This window comes from Pelodiscus sinensis, chromosome 2, assembly GCF_049634645.1.
Source record: "Pelodiscus sinensis isolate JC-2024 chromosome 2, ASM4963464v1, whole genome shotgun sequence".
Lineage (NCBI taxonomy): Eukaryota > Metazoa > Chordata > Testudines > Trionychidae > Pelodiscus > Pelodiscus sinensis.
Genome location: NC_134712.1, coordinates 196,889,704 through 196,906,819, shown reverse-complemented (window position 1 = coordinate 196,906,819; position 17,116 = coordinate 196,889,704). Strand labels below are relative to the sequence as shown.

The 17,116-nt window shown below is 41.3% G+C and overlaps 1 protein-coding gene across 1 annotated transcript in view; it reads right to left on the bottom strand.

Annotated features, from left to right (window-relative positions):
• SKAP2 (src kinase associated phosphoprotein 2) overlaps positions 1-17,116 on the bottom strand; it is a 158,691-nt gene that overhangs the window by 15,180 nt on the left and 126,395 nt on the right. The window contains exon 10 of the mRNA XM_075922173.1: positions 8,312-8,389. Within this exon, the coding sequence (XP_075778288.1) occupies positions 8,312-8,389 (78 nt within the window). The remainder of the gene's footprint in view (positions 1-8,311; positions 8,390-17,116) is intronic.

Here is a 17,116-nt window from a genome sequence, read left to right as displayed (position 1 = left end):
CAACCATGGCTCTGTGCTCTCATATGTGAAATCTACATGAGAAGAGAGCTGTTTTCACCAGCGAGTCACGCGTTTTAGACAGTAATTGGTAGGCCAGGGGGATGAAAAATTATCAATAAGAAAACATGGCAGTATACATTTAAGTTACTTTACTCTCCCAAGCATAGCAGTGTATAAATTCCAGATAAGAAATCTGGACATGAAAAATTAAGTTAGAATCTCCTGGCCACAAAAGTATCTTATTAAGTATGTGCATAATCACACTTGTATAATCTTAAGTATGGACATATCTTTAGAAGCAATATGTTTCAAGCAAAGTAGGCTTCTTTAAAAGATTGAGCTAATATTGTTTATGGTGCCGAAGCCACACAGAAAGAGACAGTGAAAGATTTTGTAACAGACTCACGCTGCATTCTAAAATACATATAAAAACATTTATTGCTCATTCCCTATTTTACAGGTGTATGGTAAGTTCTGAGTTCTGGCCTGATTTCAGAAATTATACAGAACCACCACCCTGTGTCTTTTGCCTTCAGCTGGAGAAATACATAAAAGAAAGTCAGGTGACTAGTGAAAAAAGAATTTCTCAGAGGGATGGTAAAGAAATTATGCTGACCTGCTTTCCCTACTTCTAACCACTTTAAAGACACAAAGAAAGATCACTGATTTGACATCAAGAACATATGTACCAACGGGAGGGTACATATATTCCTGATAGCAGTACCAAGAAATGTATAGGTTACCAATATGCTGGTATCACAGTGTTGTCACCATTTTACTAGATTATAAAGATGAAATATCTAATTTCTTAAAATAGGTATATACCCTCTGTCTATAAATAGTGCAAAAACAAAGAGAGTGTCTATCTCATGCAGATGGCCTGATTCGTTAACCTTTACTCATGTGAACAATGTATGCAGGATCAGATGTATATTTTGCATCTATCAGTTGCCTTTAATATCATCACTCAAAGGATGGACAAGCTGCATTTGGTAAAGGTGGATTAGATTGTAGAGGGGAAATACAAAGTTATGCAGCTCACATTCCAGAATAATTGTTTGATAAGCAACTCGCCAACAATTTTCAAAACTCCCTTGTGAAGGATTCTTCAAAGTTTCATTGTCAGACTTTTTTTCCTCCAAAGGTGTGAGGGGGGGTGACAGAGAACACAAACATTTTTCTCTTATGTTCTGATGAGAACTAAGGCTATGTTTATACTGCAAAGATATGGCGACGAAAGTGCTGTCAACACGCAAAAGTCGCCAAAAGTTAAAAAGCCGTCAAATCGGTTTTTCTGCTGCCCACTGTTGACATGTCATGGCCACATTGCTAGCTCCAGTGTTCACAAATAGAGGAAAGCAATGTGGGTAAGCATCTCCCAGTGTCTGGCGTCACTGTGGGAACATGCAACATTGCGCTATGCATTTTGGGAATGTGACCTCTTTGCTTCCCAGCATGCCCATCTTACTTTTGTGTCACTTCAAAGACAGCCCTTGCTGCAAACTCCAGCATCTGCCATGAGAAAACATGGTGCCCACAGTTCTCATGTTGTGATCAATGTGCTTAAGACATTGCACCACATCTACTTCTTGATTTAATATTTGATGAGATCTTGGATGAGGACGAGAATGACACTCACGAACTAGCATTGCACTGGGCTATCACAGATCATCTATGAGCCACTGGCCGTTGCTTTTGGGCTAGGGAAACCAGCACTGATTGGTGGGACTGCATTCTCATGCAGGTGTGGGAGGAAGACCAGTGGCTGCAAAACATACAGATGCGTAAAACAACCTTCCTGGAACTGTGTAATGAGCTGGTGCCTGAACTGCGGCTCAAGGACACTTGAATGAGAGCTGCTGGCTTGGTGGCCAAGTGTGTTGCCACAGCTGTAGGGAAGCTGGTGACTCCCGATTGCTACCATTCAAGTTGCAAATGAGTTTGGAGTGGGGAGGTCTACTGTCAGGGCAGCACTTCTGCAAGTGGACAGGCCAATAAATCATATTTTGCTGTGTAGGATTGTGACTCTGGGAAATATGGAAGACATAGTGGCTGGGTTCGCTAACATGGGCTTTCCAAATTGTGTTGGGGCAATCGATGACACTCGTATTCCCAAGGTAGCATCCCCTACCTTGCCTCAGAGTACATCAATCATAAAGAGTACTTCTTCATGGTACTTCAGGGGGTAGCCAAGTTAGTCTGTTACAGAAAAAAACACCATGCAGATGGGCACAGCCCACTGTGCCCACAAGAGCTCATGATACAATCTACATGTTTTGTTAGTCTATAAAGTGCTACCGGACCATCTGCATGGTGCTTCAGGTGCTTGTGGATCACCATAGGCATTTTACACACACAAACGCAGGAGGGTCTGGAAAGGTGTATGATACACGGATCTTCAGGAACACTGGCCTGTTCAGAAAGATGCATGCTGGGTACTTTCTTTTGAGGCCAGAAAATTACAGTGGGAAATGCCCATAGAGATCTTAGATGACATGGTTTATCCATTGCAGTCCTGGCTCATGAAGCCTTACACTGAGCACCTGGAAACCAGTAAGGAGCAGTTCAACAACATACTAAGCCGATGCTGCATGGTTGTGGAATGCGCCTTTGGCAGACTGAGAGGGAAATGGCGGTGTCTGTATGGTAGGCAGGTCCCTTTGGAGGATTATATCTCCAAGGTGGTGACTGCATGCTGTTGCTTACATAACTTATGCGAGACTAGGGTGCGGCATTTGGCTGTGGGTGGAACAGAGAGACACAGTGCCTAGGCAATTTGAGCAGCAAGACTTTTGTGCCATCAGAGAAGACGACAGGGTGACTATCAGTATCAGGGAGGCTCTGAGGAATCATTCTGACAATAAGGGGAACTGACATTTCTGTCAAGTATCAGAGGGGTAGCCGTGTTAGTCTGAATCTGCAAAAGCGACGAGGAGTCCTGTGGCACCTTATAGACTAACTGAAGTGTAGGAGCATGATATTTCTGTGTGTTAGTTGGGGTTACTTCCCTGCCTCGTCCCACTTCTCATCCTGAGTGAGGCATTCCCATGAAACCCGAACGATGTGTCAGGCTTCTAGAGGGACCAGAGCAATTGGTGTTGGTTGTGTCACACAAAATAAACACGTGTCTTTAAACATTTGACTTTACTGATATCTTTCTATCAGGATGCTCAATGGTAAGAGATGGTAAGGGTTATTGGGAAACTTTACAATGGTGTCGTCACCCAGTATTATGTCTAGTTCTTTATAGCAACAGCATGTTTTGGGTGCAGCATCAGATAAGCTGTTTGCCTCATTCACTTCTGGTACACCTACTGGAGTTCCTTTATCTTGGCTCTGCATTGTAGGATGTTTTACTTCTATCCTTTCTGAGACAGGGCTTTTGAAACGTGGCCATACGTGTCCCAGTTCCTACAAGTCACACGCAGCTGTGACTGCATCGATTCTTCACACCACACACTGATAAGATCCAAAACCTCTGCAGTGCTCCAAGCAGGAGAGCATTTTGAGTGATACCCACCCCTGGTTGGCTGAGACTATGCCAGAAGGACCACCACGCAATGAGCCAGGACCACCAATACACCATGACCCAGGTTCCAGAAAATGGATTTTTAAAGTTCTCGGGGTTTTCAGGTGGGAGGGGTGCATCTGTTTCCATGTCTACAGAGCACCAGAGTTCAAAGTGATAGCCAGAGTGGTTAATTGGGCATTGTGGGAAACACACTGGAGGCTAAGATTTGACACAAAGCCTTCTGTAGTACACATTATATGATTGTTAACAATAACAGCAGGGGGAAAAATAAAAGTACAGAAGCAGAAAGTTTTTTGTCACCAAAAACAGATGTATGTCTCGACTTTTATCACATTGCACTGAGAAGGCCCTCCAGGTTTTGTCGCCAGAAGGGGTTTTTTGGCGACAAAACTTGCAAGTGTAGACGTGGCCCAACTCTTCACCAGATACAGATAGCGGAGTCTACCTACCACTCTGAGTTCAGAGATAAATAAAGGATAGGTGGATAAAATTCATGTCAGACAAGGTGATAGTACTAGTGGGTTGGGGAAGCTGCTGGAAGATCTATTTACTCTTGCTTACGAATTATACTTTGTCAAGGCTGTCCACGATCAGGATTCTGTTGGGTCTCAAAAGAAGGTTAACAGCAGTGAACAAAAGTATGGCGGTTTTGATTCACTCTCCAATTTGCCACTGGCTAGATTTGCAATATATTCTCTCATGTCTGCACCTGACCACTGTTATCCATGTCCCTTTTACGTCTAGATAGGACTGCAGCAGTGCTTTCTATTTGGAGCACTGAAGACCTTGAAGGCCACCCAAGGTATTCTTTGCAGCCCACTTTCTCAGTTGTATTAGATATGCCGAGAGCATCATTTTAGATGTCCAACATATTGTCATGCTACACAAATTTGTTCCCCCCTGCCACCTCAAATTAATGCTTAGTTTTAACAACAAAAGTTATACATTGTTGTGAGTCCTGACCATTTTAGAGACTCCTGCCCCCCTGCCACATGCAAACAATTTCCTCTAAGTAATTGTGATCATCTATGGTGTAATGTTATCTGTCCTCTGTGTCAAGATATATTTGATGGACCTTGCTGGTTCAGCTAAAGTTTGCTAGCCTTGAGGATACACTGCAAGTTTGAGTTTAAGTACTTTGTGTTGGAGATAGATTCTGGGATCTTTTAGATACAGTAGTTATTGCAATTAACCTGGGGATTGTCTGAATGCTATAAGCTACTGGCAAATTCTTACCTTTCATATTAAGACAAAATGAGTATCAGATAAAAAAAACCCACAAAAAAGCCATTGTTTTAAATGCATTCTGCAACCACAAAACAGCACTTCTGGCTCAGCACAGATGTTACTGATTACCTCTGACCTGCCTTCAGATAAATTAGGGAGGAACTTACGTTATACCTTAGGTTTGTGACTTAGAAATAAAAGTTGAGTTGAGTTGAGCAAAAGTTTGGCAAATACAGTATATTACACACTCACACACACACATATACACACACACACATAATCTTAAATTTCTTTAAACTGGATTTAAGATTGTATGTAACCTGGTTCTTAAGGAAAAAAGCTTTATGAACACGATACAGTACATTCAGACTACGAATACACATTTCTAGAATATCAATATTGAGTTCACCTCCACAGACCTCCCACTCTACATGAGATGAAGACATTTTTAATCCTCTTGTAAAGGAGGTTTTGATGAAATCTTTTAAAAGTGAGCAGATTCTGTAGCTGTGTATTTTAAATCTGCTAATCCCACTTTATCTGGCTAGTTTCACTATTGGAAGTAGGACCTCTAGCATTTTTTTCTCTCATTTATACTGCCATGGTTTTGTACATAAATATCTGATATATAGATGTGATCCTCAGGCAGCCAGCAACTCTGTTGTATAAATTACTAGATTTTTGATCTGGCTCTTCAGAGGTTCACAGCCCCAAATAGAATAACTAGTATGAATGTCTAAGGTAGGACAGCATGGGGAGTTATCCTATGTTACAGTCTGGAATGTGGTTTCTTTTGGTGAAGAGATGGAAAAATTCTACCCTTTTGGGAACAACTGTGTATAGTGTTTAGAAATCCCATGCGTATTGTAGTCAGCTCTAGTGATGATGTGAAGTTCAGAATAAATAATACAGTAAGTCTTAACAAGAGTCTCTCTGTTTTCAGCCTCTCTGCTTTGACGGTAGGTGTTGTTTAAGGACACAAACCATCTCACGGTTTTCAGCTGTGCTGAGTCCTGTATGTGTGCTTCCTTTTTCCTGAGCCCTGTCTCTCTCCACATCAGGGAGAGAATTATTACATAAAAAAGAATCATGGTAAAATAATGTTACTGGATTTATTTGGGGAGCAGATGTCAAACACTAGATGGATCCAGCTTCTTTTCTATATCTCCCCAGCCCCTGCATTTTCTGTACCACAGTTCTGTCCTTTCAGCTCCCTCTTCTCAATTCAATATCAGACAGAATTCTCTTTCTGTCACTTCTCCTGGTCCTTACCACTCCACAATCATAGCTAGCTACATCCAGGCAACACATGGTTTCAGAAACTTAAACTAATAATATAATGGAGGTGAAAATTGGTTTTGCTAATTATAGGCACCAGTCTTCACCAAAGTGAGCAGATACAAATTGGGAGTTTGTAGACAAATTGACAAAGAGTTAGGATAAGACAAAAATGCCACAAAAGCTTTCAAGATGAGATTCTCAATGTTTTGCCCTCCTCTCTCCAGAATGCTTTATCTGAGTTGCTTCAAATTTCCTAGAAAAATTCTAGCCTGATAGAAGATCATTTATGTTCAGTTACAGATGGAATGGTTTAGTTCTGGAAAAGTTCAGAAGGAGAAGTATCCTAGCATCTCTCCAAAAACACAGTTATTCAGTACAACAGATAATTAAAGAAAAAAATAATTATGTGCTGAAGATGAGTGACAGCTGGAAAGGAAAGTATTTTTTGTTCCCAGTGTTTGAGGCTATGTGTATTATTAATTGAGAAAACATCAAACATTCCTGAATAAGTTAAAAGTTCATGGGATGGGGTGCCTAGCAAGCTAGAAATCCCCTTGTCAACTTGCTGCCCTACATGGCAAACAAAATTCTTATGTCATATATTTACTTGTTTAGGGAAGAACAGAGGTCCTGCTCTGCTCAAGTGTTAAAACAATTACTTGAAACTAATTTAATGTCTGGGGAGAAGTATTATAGTGCTTTATTTTAAAGATATTGAACCCTTGTTACATTTTTAGAGTTCTCATATAAGAGGTCTGCTGTGTTCCTAAACTAAAGGGATAAAATTTAAGTTATAATAGAGGATGTTATCAAAGTAAAGTTTCCTTGAGCTGAAAGATTCATGAGAACAACAAACATCTGTTACTCCCTTCATAATTGGATTGACCCAATCCAGTATTGTAATTATTGGCATGTCTAAATGACTGCTAATGCTATGGTTTCATTGAGTCGTGTTGTTTTATGTGTGGTTTTTACTAGATCGTGATGCTAACAACATCTGATGACCCAGTGCTCATTTCCTTTCCAAGAAAAGCAAACCAAAACCTTTTACTGCAACCTGTTCCTGCTTTCCTGTATGGGTCAGGAAATCAGGCCCCTGTTTCCTCTCCATATGTTGCAAAAGGAAGAGTACAGCAAAGCTACTTCCTGAACACACACTCCTTATCCACCCATTCCCTGACAGCACTGGAAGAGTGATGTGCAGTCTGTATGATGGAGGAAGGCGACCCCAGATTGCATTACACTGCAGGACCCAGTTACGACATAGCACATCTGACATTGGCTGACATTTAGCTGTGAAGAGGTGTAAAGTCTTGCTTCTTATCAGGTTTTCCCTACTTTCTGGGCAAATAAGTGATAGGTTATCAAAAGGACCATGCCCCCAAGGCAGAGATATATCTTGTTTTTACCTTAGCTAGAAATGTCTTGCACTCAAGAAAAGTTGTCCCCTCATGTGACTTTACATAGTATATGCAGTTATTTTTCCCAGTCCCAATGACAATTAGCACAAGGGCAATTTGCCAAGCTGAGACAGTGACAATACCCTTCTTAGCCTTCCTGAGCATTTGTGTCCTTTTCCAATTTTTTTTTTCTGTTGCTGTCACTGGACTCTGGCATTTCTTACCCAATTCATTTGCTTGCTGTGATAATCATATGCAATGAAGATATGCATGGCCAACATTTAAACAGGCTGCAGATCAATTAGCGGTCTTAAGTTTATCTGATTTTTATCAAAGAAGACAGAGCTCTGGGTCGATTGTCAGAGCCTGTGTCAAGTTGACCTTTTCAGAGATGTCTACATTGCCAGTCCCCTGGGCAACTTGTTGTCCCCTGTTAGTCTCTGAATGGCAGAAGTCTGTTCTGCTCAAGCACAAAGTATACACAGATGTCTATATTATATTCTTATAGGTTTGACAGCAACTGCATGTTGTATCTATAAACTGTCCTTTAGCAGTGACACTTCCTCAATGATGATAAGCTAATTTATGCAACTAAATCTCCTTTGTGCAGAAATGAAAGCTAATTGAGTCATTACAAAGTAATTCAGGAAGGAATACCTTGTATAAATTGGCTTACTTTATAAATCCTTCTCAAGTGGTTTTCATGCATCCTAAATGATTCTATGCAGTTTTACTGCCATAAGAAACCCAGATTAAACAGCTAACTTTTTGGAGTTGTGAAAACATTATTTACAATGGCAAAAGGCAAAGACCAGAAAAAGTAAAGTAAAGTAAAATAGTATTTGTAGAACAAAGAAAATATTTTAATTACCCAAAACATTGCTAGTGGTTACTGGGCTCAGCTTCTTTGGCTCGGCAGTCTTTGGAGGAGCACTCTCTTCTTCTTCCTCTGCAAACAGACAATTACAAATGAAATGTTGAAGGCACCCGTTAACTGACAGGAATTATAGCCTGCGACAGTTTGTCAGTCACCCTATATATATTTCTAAAAAGCAAACGCAAGGAGCCAAGCTCATTTGTTTTCGTACTGCCACACAAGTTCAGAGGCTTGGCTGGGTTTTGTTTTTAAACACTCTGGAAACTCATTTTTTAAAAGCTCAGATGTGAACTGTTGAAATCATCTTTGACTCTGAAAAGGCATGATGGGGGCTCCCCTTTGCAGTCTCTCAATGGCTCCTAGGACAATCAGAATTGGGGTCCCAGCTGCCCTTACACTTATTATTCCAAGCTAGGGAAAATTCAGGCTTCCCTACTTGTTCTTACATCAGAAGAGTGTGACTGTCACTACCTCACTCCTCTGCAAGAAGTTGGGGGTTCCACAGGAGACAAGGGGACCTCTGCTGTGCCATGCTCCTGCCTGTTCAACTACAGCCACTGAAAACATGGTCCTATATACTGTGCTGGACCATGGGAAGCAGTAAAAAGAAGGGGGGAAGAAGTTTTATATAATCTGAGGAGGAGTGGGGGAACAGTCTATGTCCATACCGTCTCAGACCATACCAATCAAGTGTACTTTCCTTCATAGCTTAGGAGGAAGGAGAAGAGAGCTTGATGGAGCTCAGTTTGCCCCTCAACACTGTTCTCTTGCCAGCACAAAGTTGGAACCCTATGAAGTCTCCACAGGTGATTTTGTAGCACAGGAAGAGGGAAGGATGGGAGACATGTATTCCCCCCTTCTTGTCCTCTCTCCCACTCCAGATACAAGCTCTGCTTCATGAAGGGACGTGATTTACCAAGGACTAAATGAACTCTTCAGTTAACAATTCTGTGATGCATAAAAAAGAATGGACTTTCATAGCTGTATTCTTGATGTAGGAGTAAAATGAATTAAAAACCAAAACCATAACATTGTCAGGATAGCAGCACAGCTGACATGAGAGAGCTATTCTCCACAAGAGAGCTCCACTTTAAGCATGCCTAATTCCTTTGCTGCCATTTAACATATTGCTTTTATATATGTTTGCTGTTAAGTAACATGTACCCATTACAGCTATTAATCTGATATTCTGTTAATAAACACTGTGCATAAATATTATAGCTTTTAAAAACCATGGTGTCCAACCAGTTCTGAAGCAGTGGCTACTGCTATAATGAACTAACCACTCAACTGGCCAAATAGGCACATTGTTCAAGCCAACTAGCCACATTCAAGAGGCCAAACAGCCACAGGTGGCTAGCGGCTAGCGTGTTGGACACCACAGTTTTAAAATGTTCATAACATTCTATGAAGGAGCGCAGGGTGAGTTTCAGTGTGAACATGTGATCGTGTCTGTTTTGCATTAATAATTGTGCAAATTTATAGGTTCATTCATACACATCACATTACATATTCAGGCTTCAGTTTTGCAAATATTTAATGGACATGTTTAAGCACAAGAGTAGATCTGTTGATTTCTGTGGGACTACTCCCATGCTTAAAAGTTAAGTACATGCCTACTTACTTGCATGCCAAGGGCTACAGGTTGCAAAACACAACATAATGGGAGACAAGGTTATGTGATTTACTGTCCAAGAAGTTTTACATGATTGCTCTGCTAGTTAGCTAATAGTTTTGTTATCTAATAACAAAGGTATTACATTGTTACATGGATCCAAAAGAAAAGAAAAAAAACAATAGCAAGTGGTAAATCTGCTTGCTACAGAATACATAATGAGAGAGTGGGAGAAAGATTCTATCTGTTACATTTAACTTGTTCAGCACTGAGTGCATCATTACATCATATGGGGCATGCATTCTTAAACTGCCTTTTTAACGCTAAAATATGCAACAGAAGTAGCTTTATAGTCTCTCAAGGGCACCAGGAGGCACTTGCCCCATGGTTTAGAACCATTTTTATGCCACTTACAAACAATATGACCCTTTTGTCACCTTTTCTTCACGTAACACATTCTCTTCCTATAAATACTCAATTCCAGATAAGACACCACACACACACACACACACACACACACACACACACACACACACTTACTTACACTTTGAGGAATGTTCACACTATAATGCCTTTTACTATCAGTTGCATGATAATAAGAACTCCCATAGATAACTATTGCGAGTGCCTGCACGCCAACAATGGATGCCGATGAGGACGTAAAGGAAGATTTCTATTCTCAGTTGGAAACCATTTTATCAGAGACCCCTAAAGAAGATAAGATCATTCTTCTAGGGGATTTCAATGTACGAGTTGGACAGGACTCAGACCTGTGGAAAGGAACAACTGGAAAAGAAGGAGTTGGCAAAAGCAACTCAAATGGAATCCTGCTCCTGACCAAGTGCTTATCATCATGTCCTTTTGTTGAAAAAGGGTGTTCAAGTTCAAAACATCTTGGGAGACACCCACGTTCAAAGGCACCTTCTTGACTATGTCATAGTTCATGCTCAAGATTGCAATGACATACTTCTCACAAGAGAAATGACAAGTGCCGATCATCTCCTCATTCAATCCACAGTGAAAATAAAGATCACTCCCAAATGGAGGCTGAAAAAAGAAGCAGATCAGGCACAAGCTGAAGGTTCAAGATCTGAAGGATGCCATTAAGTGTGACCAATTAGAATCATAGGGCTGGAAGAGATCTCATGAGGTCATGAAGTCCAGCCCCCTCCCCAAAGCAGGACCAATCCCAATTAAATCAACCCAGGCAGGGCTTTGTCAAGCCGAGACTTAAAAACCTCTAGAGATGGAGATTCCACCACCTCCCTAGGTAACTCATTTCGGTACTTCACCACCCTCATAGTTTTTCCTAATATCCAACCTAGACCTTCTCCACTGTAAGTTGAGACCATTGCTCCTTGTTCTGCCATCTGTCATTATTGAGAACAGCCTCTCTCCATCCTCTTTGGAACTTCCCTTTAGGAAGTTGAAGGCTGCTATCAAATCACCCCTTACTTTTCTCTTCTGAAGACTAAATAAGCCCAAATCCCTCAGCCTCTCCTCATAGGTCATGTGCTCCAGCCCCCTAATCATATTGGTTGCCCTCCACTGGACCCTCTCCAATAAGTTCACATCCTTTCTATAGTGGGGGCCCAGAACTGGATGCAATACTCCAGATGGCTCACCAGAGCTGAATAAAGGGGAATAATCACTTCTCTAGTTCTGCTGGCAATGCTCCTCCTAATGCAACCTAATATTCCATTTGCTTTCTTGGCTGCAAGGGCACACTGTGACTCAGATCCGGCTTCCCATCCACTGTAATCCCCGGGTCCTTTTCTGCCGAACTGCTACTTAGCCATTGGGTCTCCAGCCTATAACAATGCTTGGGATTCTTCCGTCCCAAAAGCAGGACTCTACACTTGCCCTTGTTGAACCTCCTCAAATTTATTTTGGCCCAAGCAGTCTTAGAAGAAAAGCTTCCATTAGAGTTTCTGGAAGAAATTGAGGAACACTGGAGCCAGCTGAAAGCAGTAATCAGCAATACCTGTGAGGAAACATAGGCTACCAAACCAAAAAGCATCAGGACTATTTTGATGAGAATGATGTTGAAATTGAGCAACTCATTACTGAGAAGAGAATGGCATTTTGTGTTTGCCAGAAGGATATAAATTGCAAGACAAAGAGAGAAGCTCATGCTAAGGCAAAGGTAGAAGTCCAATGTAAAACTAGAGAACTCAAGACTCTAGTAAGAAATCCAACATTTCATGGACACCCATAATACACGTGGTTTCTTTAGTGCCATTATGGTATGATCACAGTTTTCAAGTATCTAAAAGGGGGTTAACAAGGAGAAGGGAGAAAAACGGTTCTCATTGGCTTCTGATAATAGGACAAGAGGCAATGGGTTTAATTTGTAGTAAGAGAAGTTTAGGGTGTACATTAGGAAAAACTCCTCCCTGTCAGGGTGATTAAACATGGGAATAAATTGCCTACGGAGGTTGTAGAATCTCCATCACTGGAGATACTGAAGAGCAGGTTGGATAGACATCTATCAGGGATGATCAAGGTGGTGCTTGATCCTGCCATAAGGGCAGGAGACTGGACTTGATGACCTCTCAAGGCTCCTTTCAATTCTGGTATTCTGTGATTATAGGATTCTCTGATTAAGGCTGTTTATGGGCCAGCTAGTCACGACACGAACCCCTCTCACTCTAAGGAAGGATGGAACCACACTTCTGAAGGACAATGAAGCCACTAATTTTCACTGGAAAGAACATTTTAAAGATTTTCTTAATCGTAACTCCATGGTTGCAGATGAAAGTTGTTGAGCAAATCCTGCAACAAACTTCAAGGGATGAACTCGGAGACCCTCCCAATTTGCATGAGGTATACAATTCAATCAAGCAGATGAAGAACAACAAGGCAGCAGGTACAAATGGGATCCCCTCTAAAATCTTTAAAGATGGTGGACCAGAATTAATTCTGCAGCTTAGCCTGTCTATCCCTTAAAATCCAGTTAAAGGAGGTGATACCCAGTAAAATGAGGGATGCCTTGATTGTTACCCCCTTTAAGAAAGAGGATAAAGCAGACAGTGGAAACTATCACAGTATTTCTCTCCTTGCTGTTGCAGGCAAAGTTCTGGCATGGGTCTTGTAACTAGTCTTCTGCCCATAAGAAGAAATTTTACCGGAGTGGCTTCCGACAATGTCACGGAACTGTGGTTATGATCTTCATTGCAGAGCAGCTGCAATAAAAATATTGGGAGCAAAATTGACCACTGTACATGGCTTTTATTGATCTAAAGACTGACTCAGTGACTCGCCATGCCCTTTGGACTATACTTTCAAAGAGGTCTTAAAGTTGCTTAATGACAACATGAAAGCGACAGTTCTGGGCAGCACTGGCTCCCAGAGTGAACCTTTCAAAGTAGAAACAGAAGTCAAACAGGGCTGTATCATTGCCCTGACCATGTTCACAGTCTTTATTGCCATCATTTTTTACCTAATTGCTGGGTAGCTCCCAGCTGGTGTTGAAATCATCTACAGAATGGATGGAAAGCTGTTTAGGCTTAGCAGGCTGAAAACTAAGGCTATGTCTAAACTACAACCCTCTTTTGAAAGAGATCTCTCTTAGGTAAATTAGGAAGATCGAAAGTGCAAATGAAGCGTGGATTTAAATATCTTGTGCTTCATTTGCATAATTACATCACAGCGTTCTTTTGAAAAAGGGTATTTCAAAAATGAAACCACTGTCCAGACGCGATTCTTTTGAAAAAACCCCACACCTCTTTTTCGAAAGAACGCAGTGACACAATTATGCAAATGGACTGGTCACGTTGTTCGGATGCCAGACAATCGCCTCCCAAAATAGGTCCTGTTTTCTCAGCTGAAAGAAGGTTACCGTAATGTGGGAGGACAATGGAAGCATTATAAGGACTTGCTAAAGGATAACTTAAAGAAGTGCAACATTTACATTGACACTTAGGAGACACTCACCCAGTATCATTCAAAAAGGAGAGAAAACATAAGCAATGTCTCTCTGCATTTCGAATTTGCCTGCTAACAAGCTGAGGAGGAGAAGAGGCACTGGAGGAAGGAAAGACTGACTTCTAATAATGGTCAACAGCCTCCTGCTGTAACTGGAAACATCTGTCCTCCTTGTAATAGAACTTTTGGTTCAAGGATCAGCCTCATCAGCCATCTGAGGGCCCACAACTCACATGAAAGAGGATCATAGTTGGCAACGAGTAATTGCCCCATCATCATCAATAAGAACTCCATTTTTGTTAATGTTTCTCTCGTCCCTCTTTCTAATTTAAAAAAAGGAAAGGTAATGCAGTATCGGTTTGAGAAGTTTTTCCATAATAAAACAAAGTGCCCATTAAAAGTATATGGTGGGTTCACACACAAAGTTAATAAACAAGTACAATTCTTTCCTAAAAATATGCGAAATCACATTGTTAAAAAATGATGGTCATTTCATAGACTTGCAGTTGATGTGTAAGAGGAGAAAATAATCTTGATCCCAAGTTCCTTCAGAACCCAATTGGTTCTCCATGTCAATCAAATATTGCTTAATATCTAAGGCCTGGTATACACTAAAGAGGAAAGTCGACTTAAGATACTAGACCCACTAATTGAACCCCAGATGATCGACTGCAGTAGCATCGATCTTCTCCGTAGTGTAGACAAGCCCTAAAAGACTTGGTACATGGGCGCTTAAAGTGGACCTTTAGCTCCTAAATACAGTTTGGGCCTGTAATCAAGAGGAGTTTCAAATGCCTAGATGCACTGATGGTCAGATACTACATTGCAATGTTTGCAGCGATGCATAGCATAGATCTACAATATGTTTGAGTGAGTCTGGCCTGTCAGTTTGTGCAAGAACTGCTCCTAAACGGTAAGAGCTAGGATCACCAAATGTGGTATACAGCTTCCTCTTATAATAACTTAAAGCAAAATGAGGGTTTGATTGTTCCAGGAAAATGGTATATGCATGGAACGGGATTGCTTCTCATAAAACCACACAGAAAGGAGACAATCACCAGGCAGATGAAAGGAGCTAACACCCCTTCCCCCGCTCCATCCAGGATTGTCCCAGTACCAATGTCCCCACACCCGCCCCCAAGCTGAAGCGCCCCCCGTCCCTGATTCGTACAGAAACATTGCTGCCCTTTCATCAGGAAAAGTGCACGGTTTGCTGCATTTCTCACTCTGGCTAGGGGAGCGCAGGGGACAGATGAATCTGGACTTATCCCATCCGGAGGACATGCACCTATCCCCAAACTGTGCCCACTGGAGCTGCAGCAGCCACGGAAAGGTGCTTCACACCCCAGCCGCAAGCTGCTGAGGTGAGAGGAGGATGGGGTAGTCCCTTCTCCCCTGGGCAGTCTGCAAACTGAACCCTTCATCGCCAGCCCTACCCAGAGCAATGATTTAAATGAAGCTTGTACATTTTCATTGTCTTTTCCAAAAAACAAAAATTAATTGAATTAAGCCCCTGAGCAATGCCGGGTAAATCTAGTAGTATCTAATAACAATTATTGACAGGAAACACTATGACAGACCTTGCACTGCACTGTAAAGATAGTGTGTCAGACGGAGCTACAGGGATCTTCAAAATAATTGTAGTTTTCCTCCCTCTCCTCCTTTTCTACCCTTCTGGCTGGAAAGTGAAGTGTTTCTCTAGTTTCTCTCGCTAGGTCAACAGGTGCTCAAATCAAACCCATGAACTCTAGATGAGCTGTGTATATGTCCCAAAGAAACGTATCTGGATCTATGGCAACAGGTTAAGGATCCTCAGGACTTGTCTTCACTTACCCCAAGATCAATGCTCTAAAGACTGATCTCCCAGGTTCTGATTTAGCAGGTCTAGTAAGAACCCTCTAAATTGACTGCTGACGGCACCTCTGTCAACCCTGGTACTCCACTGGGTTGCAAGGAGTAAGGGAAGTCGATGGGAGAGTTTCTCCCATGAACCTCGCAGAGTGGGGACACTGCAGAAATTTGACTAAAGGTACATCGACACCGGATACACCCGTGGCTCACGAGCTTCATGCGGCTCTTTCCCTGCCCATAGGCTCACGAAGCCGCCCCTGAGTCCCTAGAAACTGGGTAAAGGGGAACCATCCGGAGCAGCAAAGCAAAATGGCACTGGCTAACGGGAGCCTGACGTGGCCAAAAAGCCAAACTGGATTTTTTTTTTTTTTTTGCTCAGCAACTTTTTTCCCTTGGCTCTTTGCGCTATATCCAGCACCATTTTGGCTATTTGCCTGTAACGGGTTGGCCTCCCCTGGGCTACACTATTCTCATAACTGGCATTGCATATTTTAAGTCAACTTTCTCCAGTAGTGTTGATCTGGCCTTTGATTACACTATTAAAACAGTTACAGCATATCTCCACTACTAGAAAGTTAAAAGGTTTTTGTTGTTGTTGTTGAGGAACTGCAAATATTAAGTGTTTTTTCCCCCAATCTCTTTTTTCCCCCAGTAGATTTCTGAGCTAAATTCTAAAATTTGCACTGTACGTTAGATATGTAAATTACTACCAGCAGACTGTCAGAGCTATTCCCCAAACACAAATGGCTCTACCTGTACATATGATTTAAAGTGAATAGAATGAATGCAACAGTATCTGACTTTTAGACATAAATCTATTTTTTCCTCCTTTTTGTTTTTCAGAAAGTCAGATTATATGAATATAAAAATGCACTAAAGTTTAGCTTGCATAATACATTTGTGCAACAGAATTGGTAAACTCCAAGATAAATATGTATAAAGTCTGCAACTCCCCTCCCCCAACTGATATTAGTCAGTCACCTACCTACATCAGTTCTTATGTTAACAGCAGTATTATTAACTAGTATTTGATTGTGTAGTGTTATTTGATACAGACACCGTCATTATACAATATTAATTAATACCATGGATATTCACAGTTTGTGGGTTAATAGATTCCATTCAACACTTTAATAACAGTAAACAAAAACAGCTCAGCTATGCAGTAAAATCCATCAAACCACACAGATGGTTATAAGGTTTTCATTATGTGGTTTCCATAGCAATCATATTGCAAATCTGGAAGCTTCTTGCAAATAAGCAGCTTGTATTTACATGCCTCTCAGCTGCATGCAGCATGGAATTCTACAACATGTGAAGTTATTATTCCAATCACATATTGTTAGAAGAATTGTTGAAAGATGTTTTGATCAGTCCATAAAATAAACAGAACACTGAAATGAACT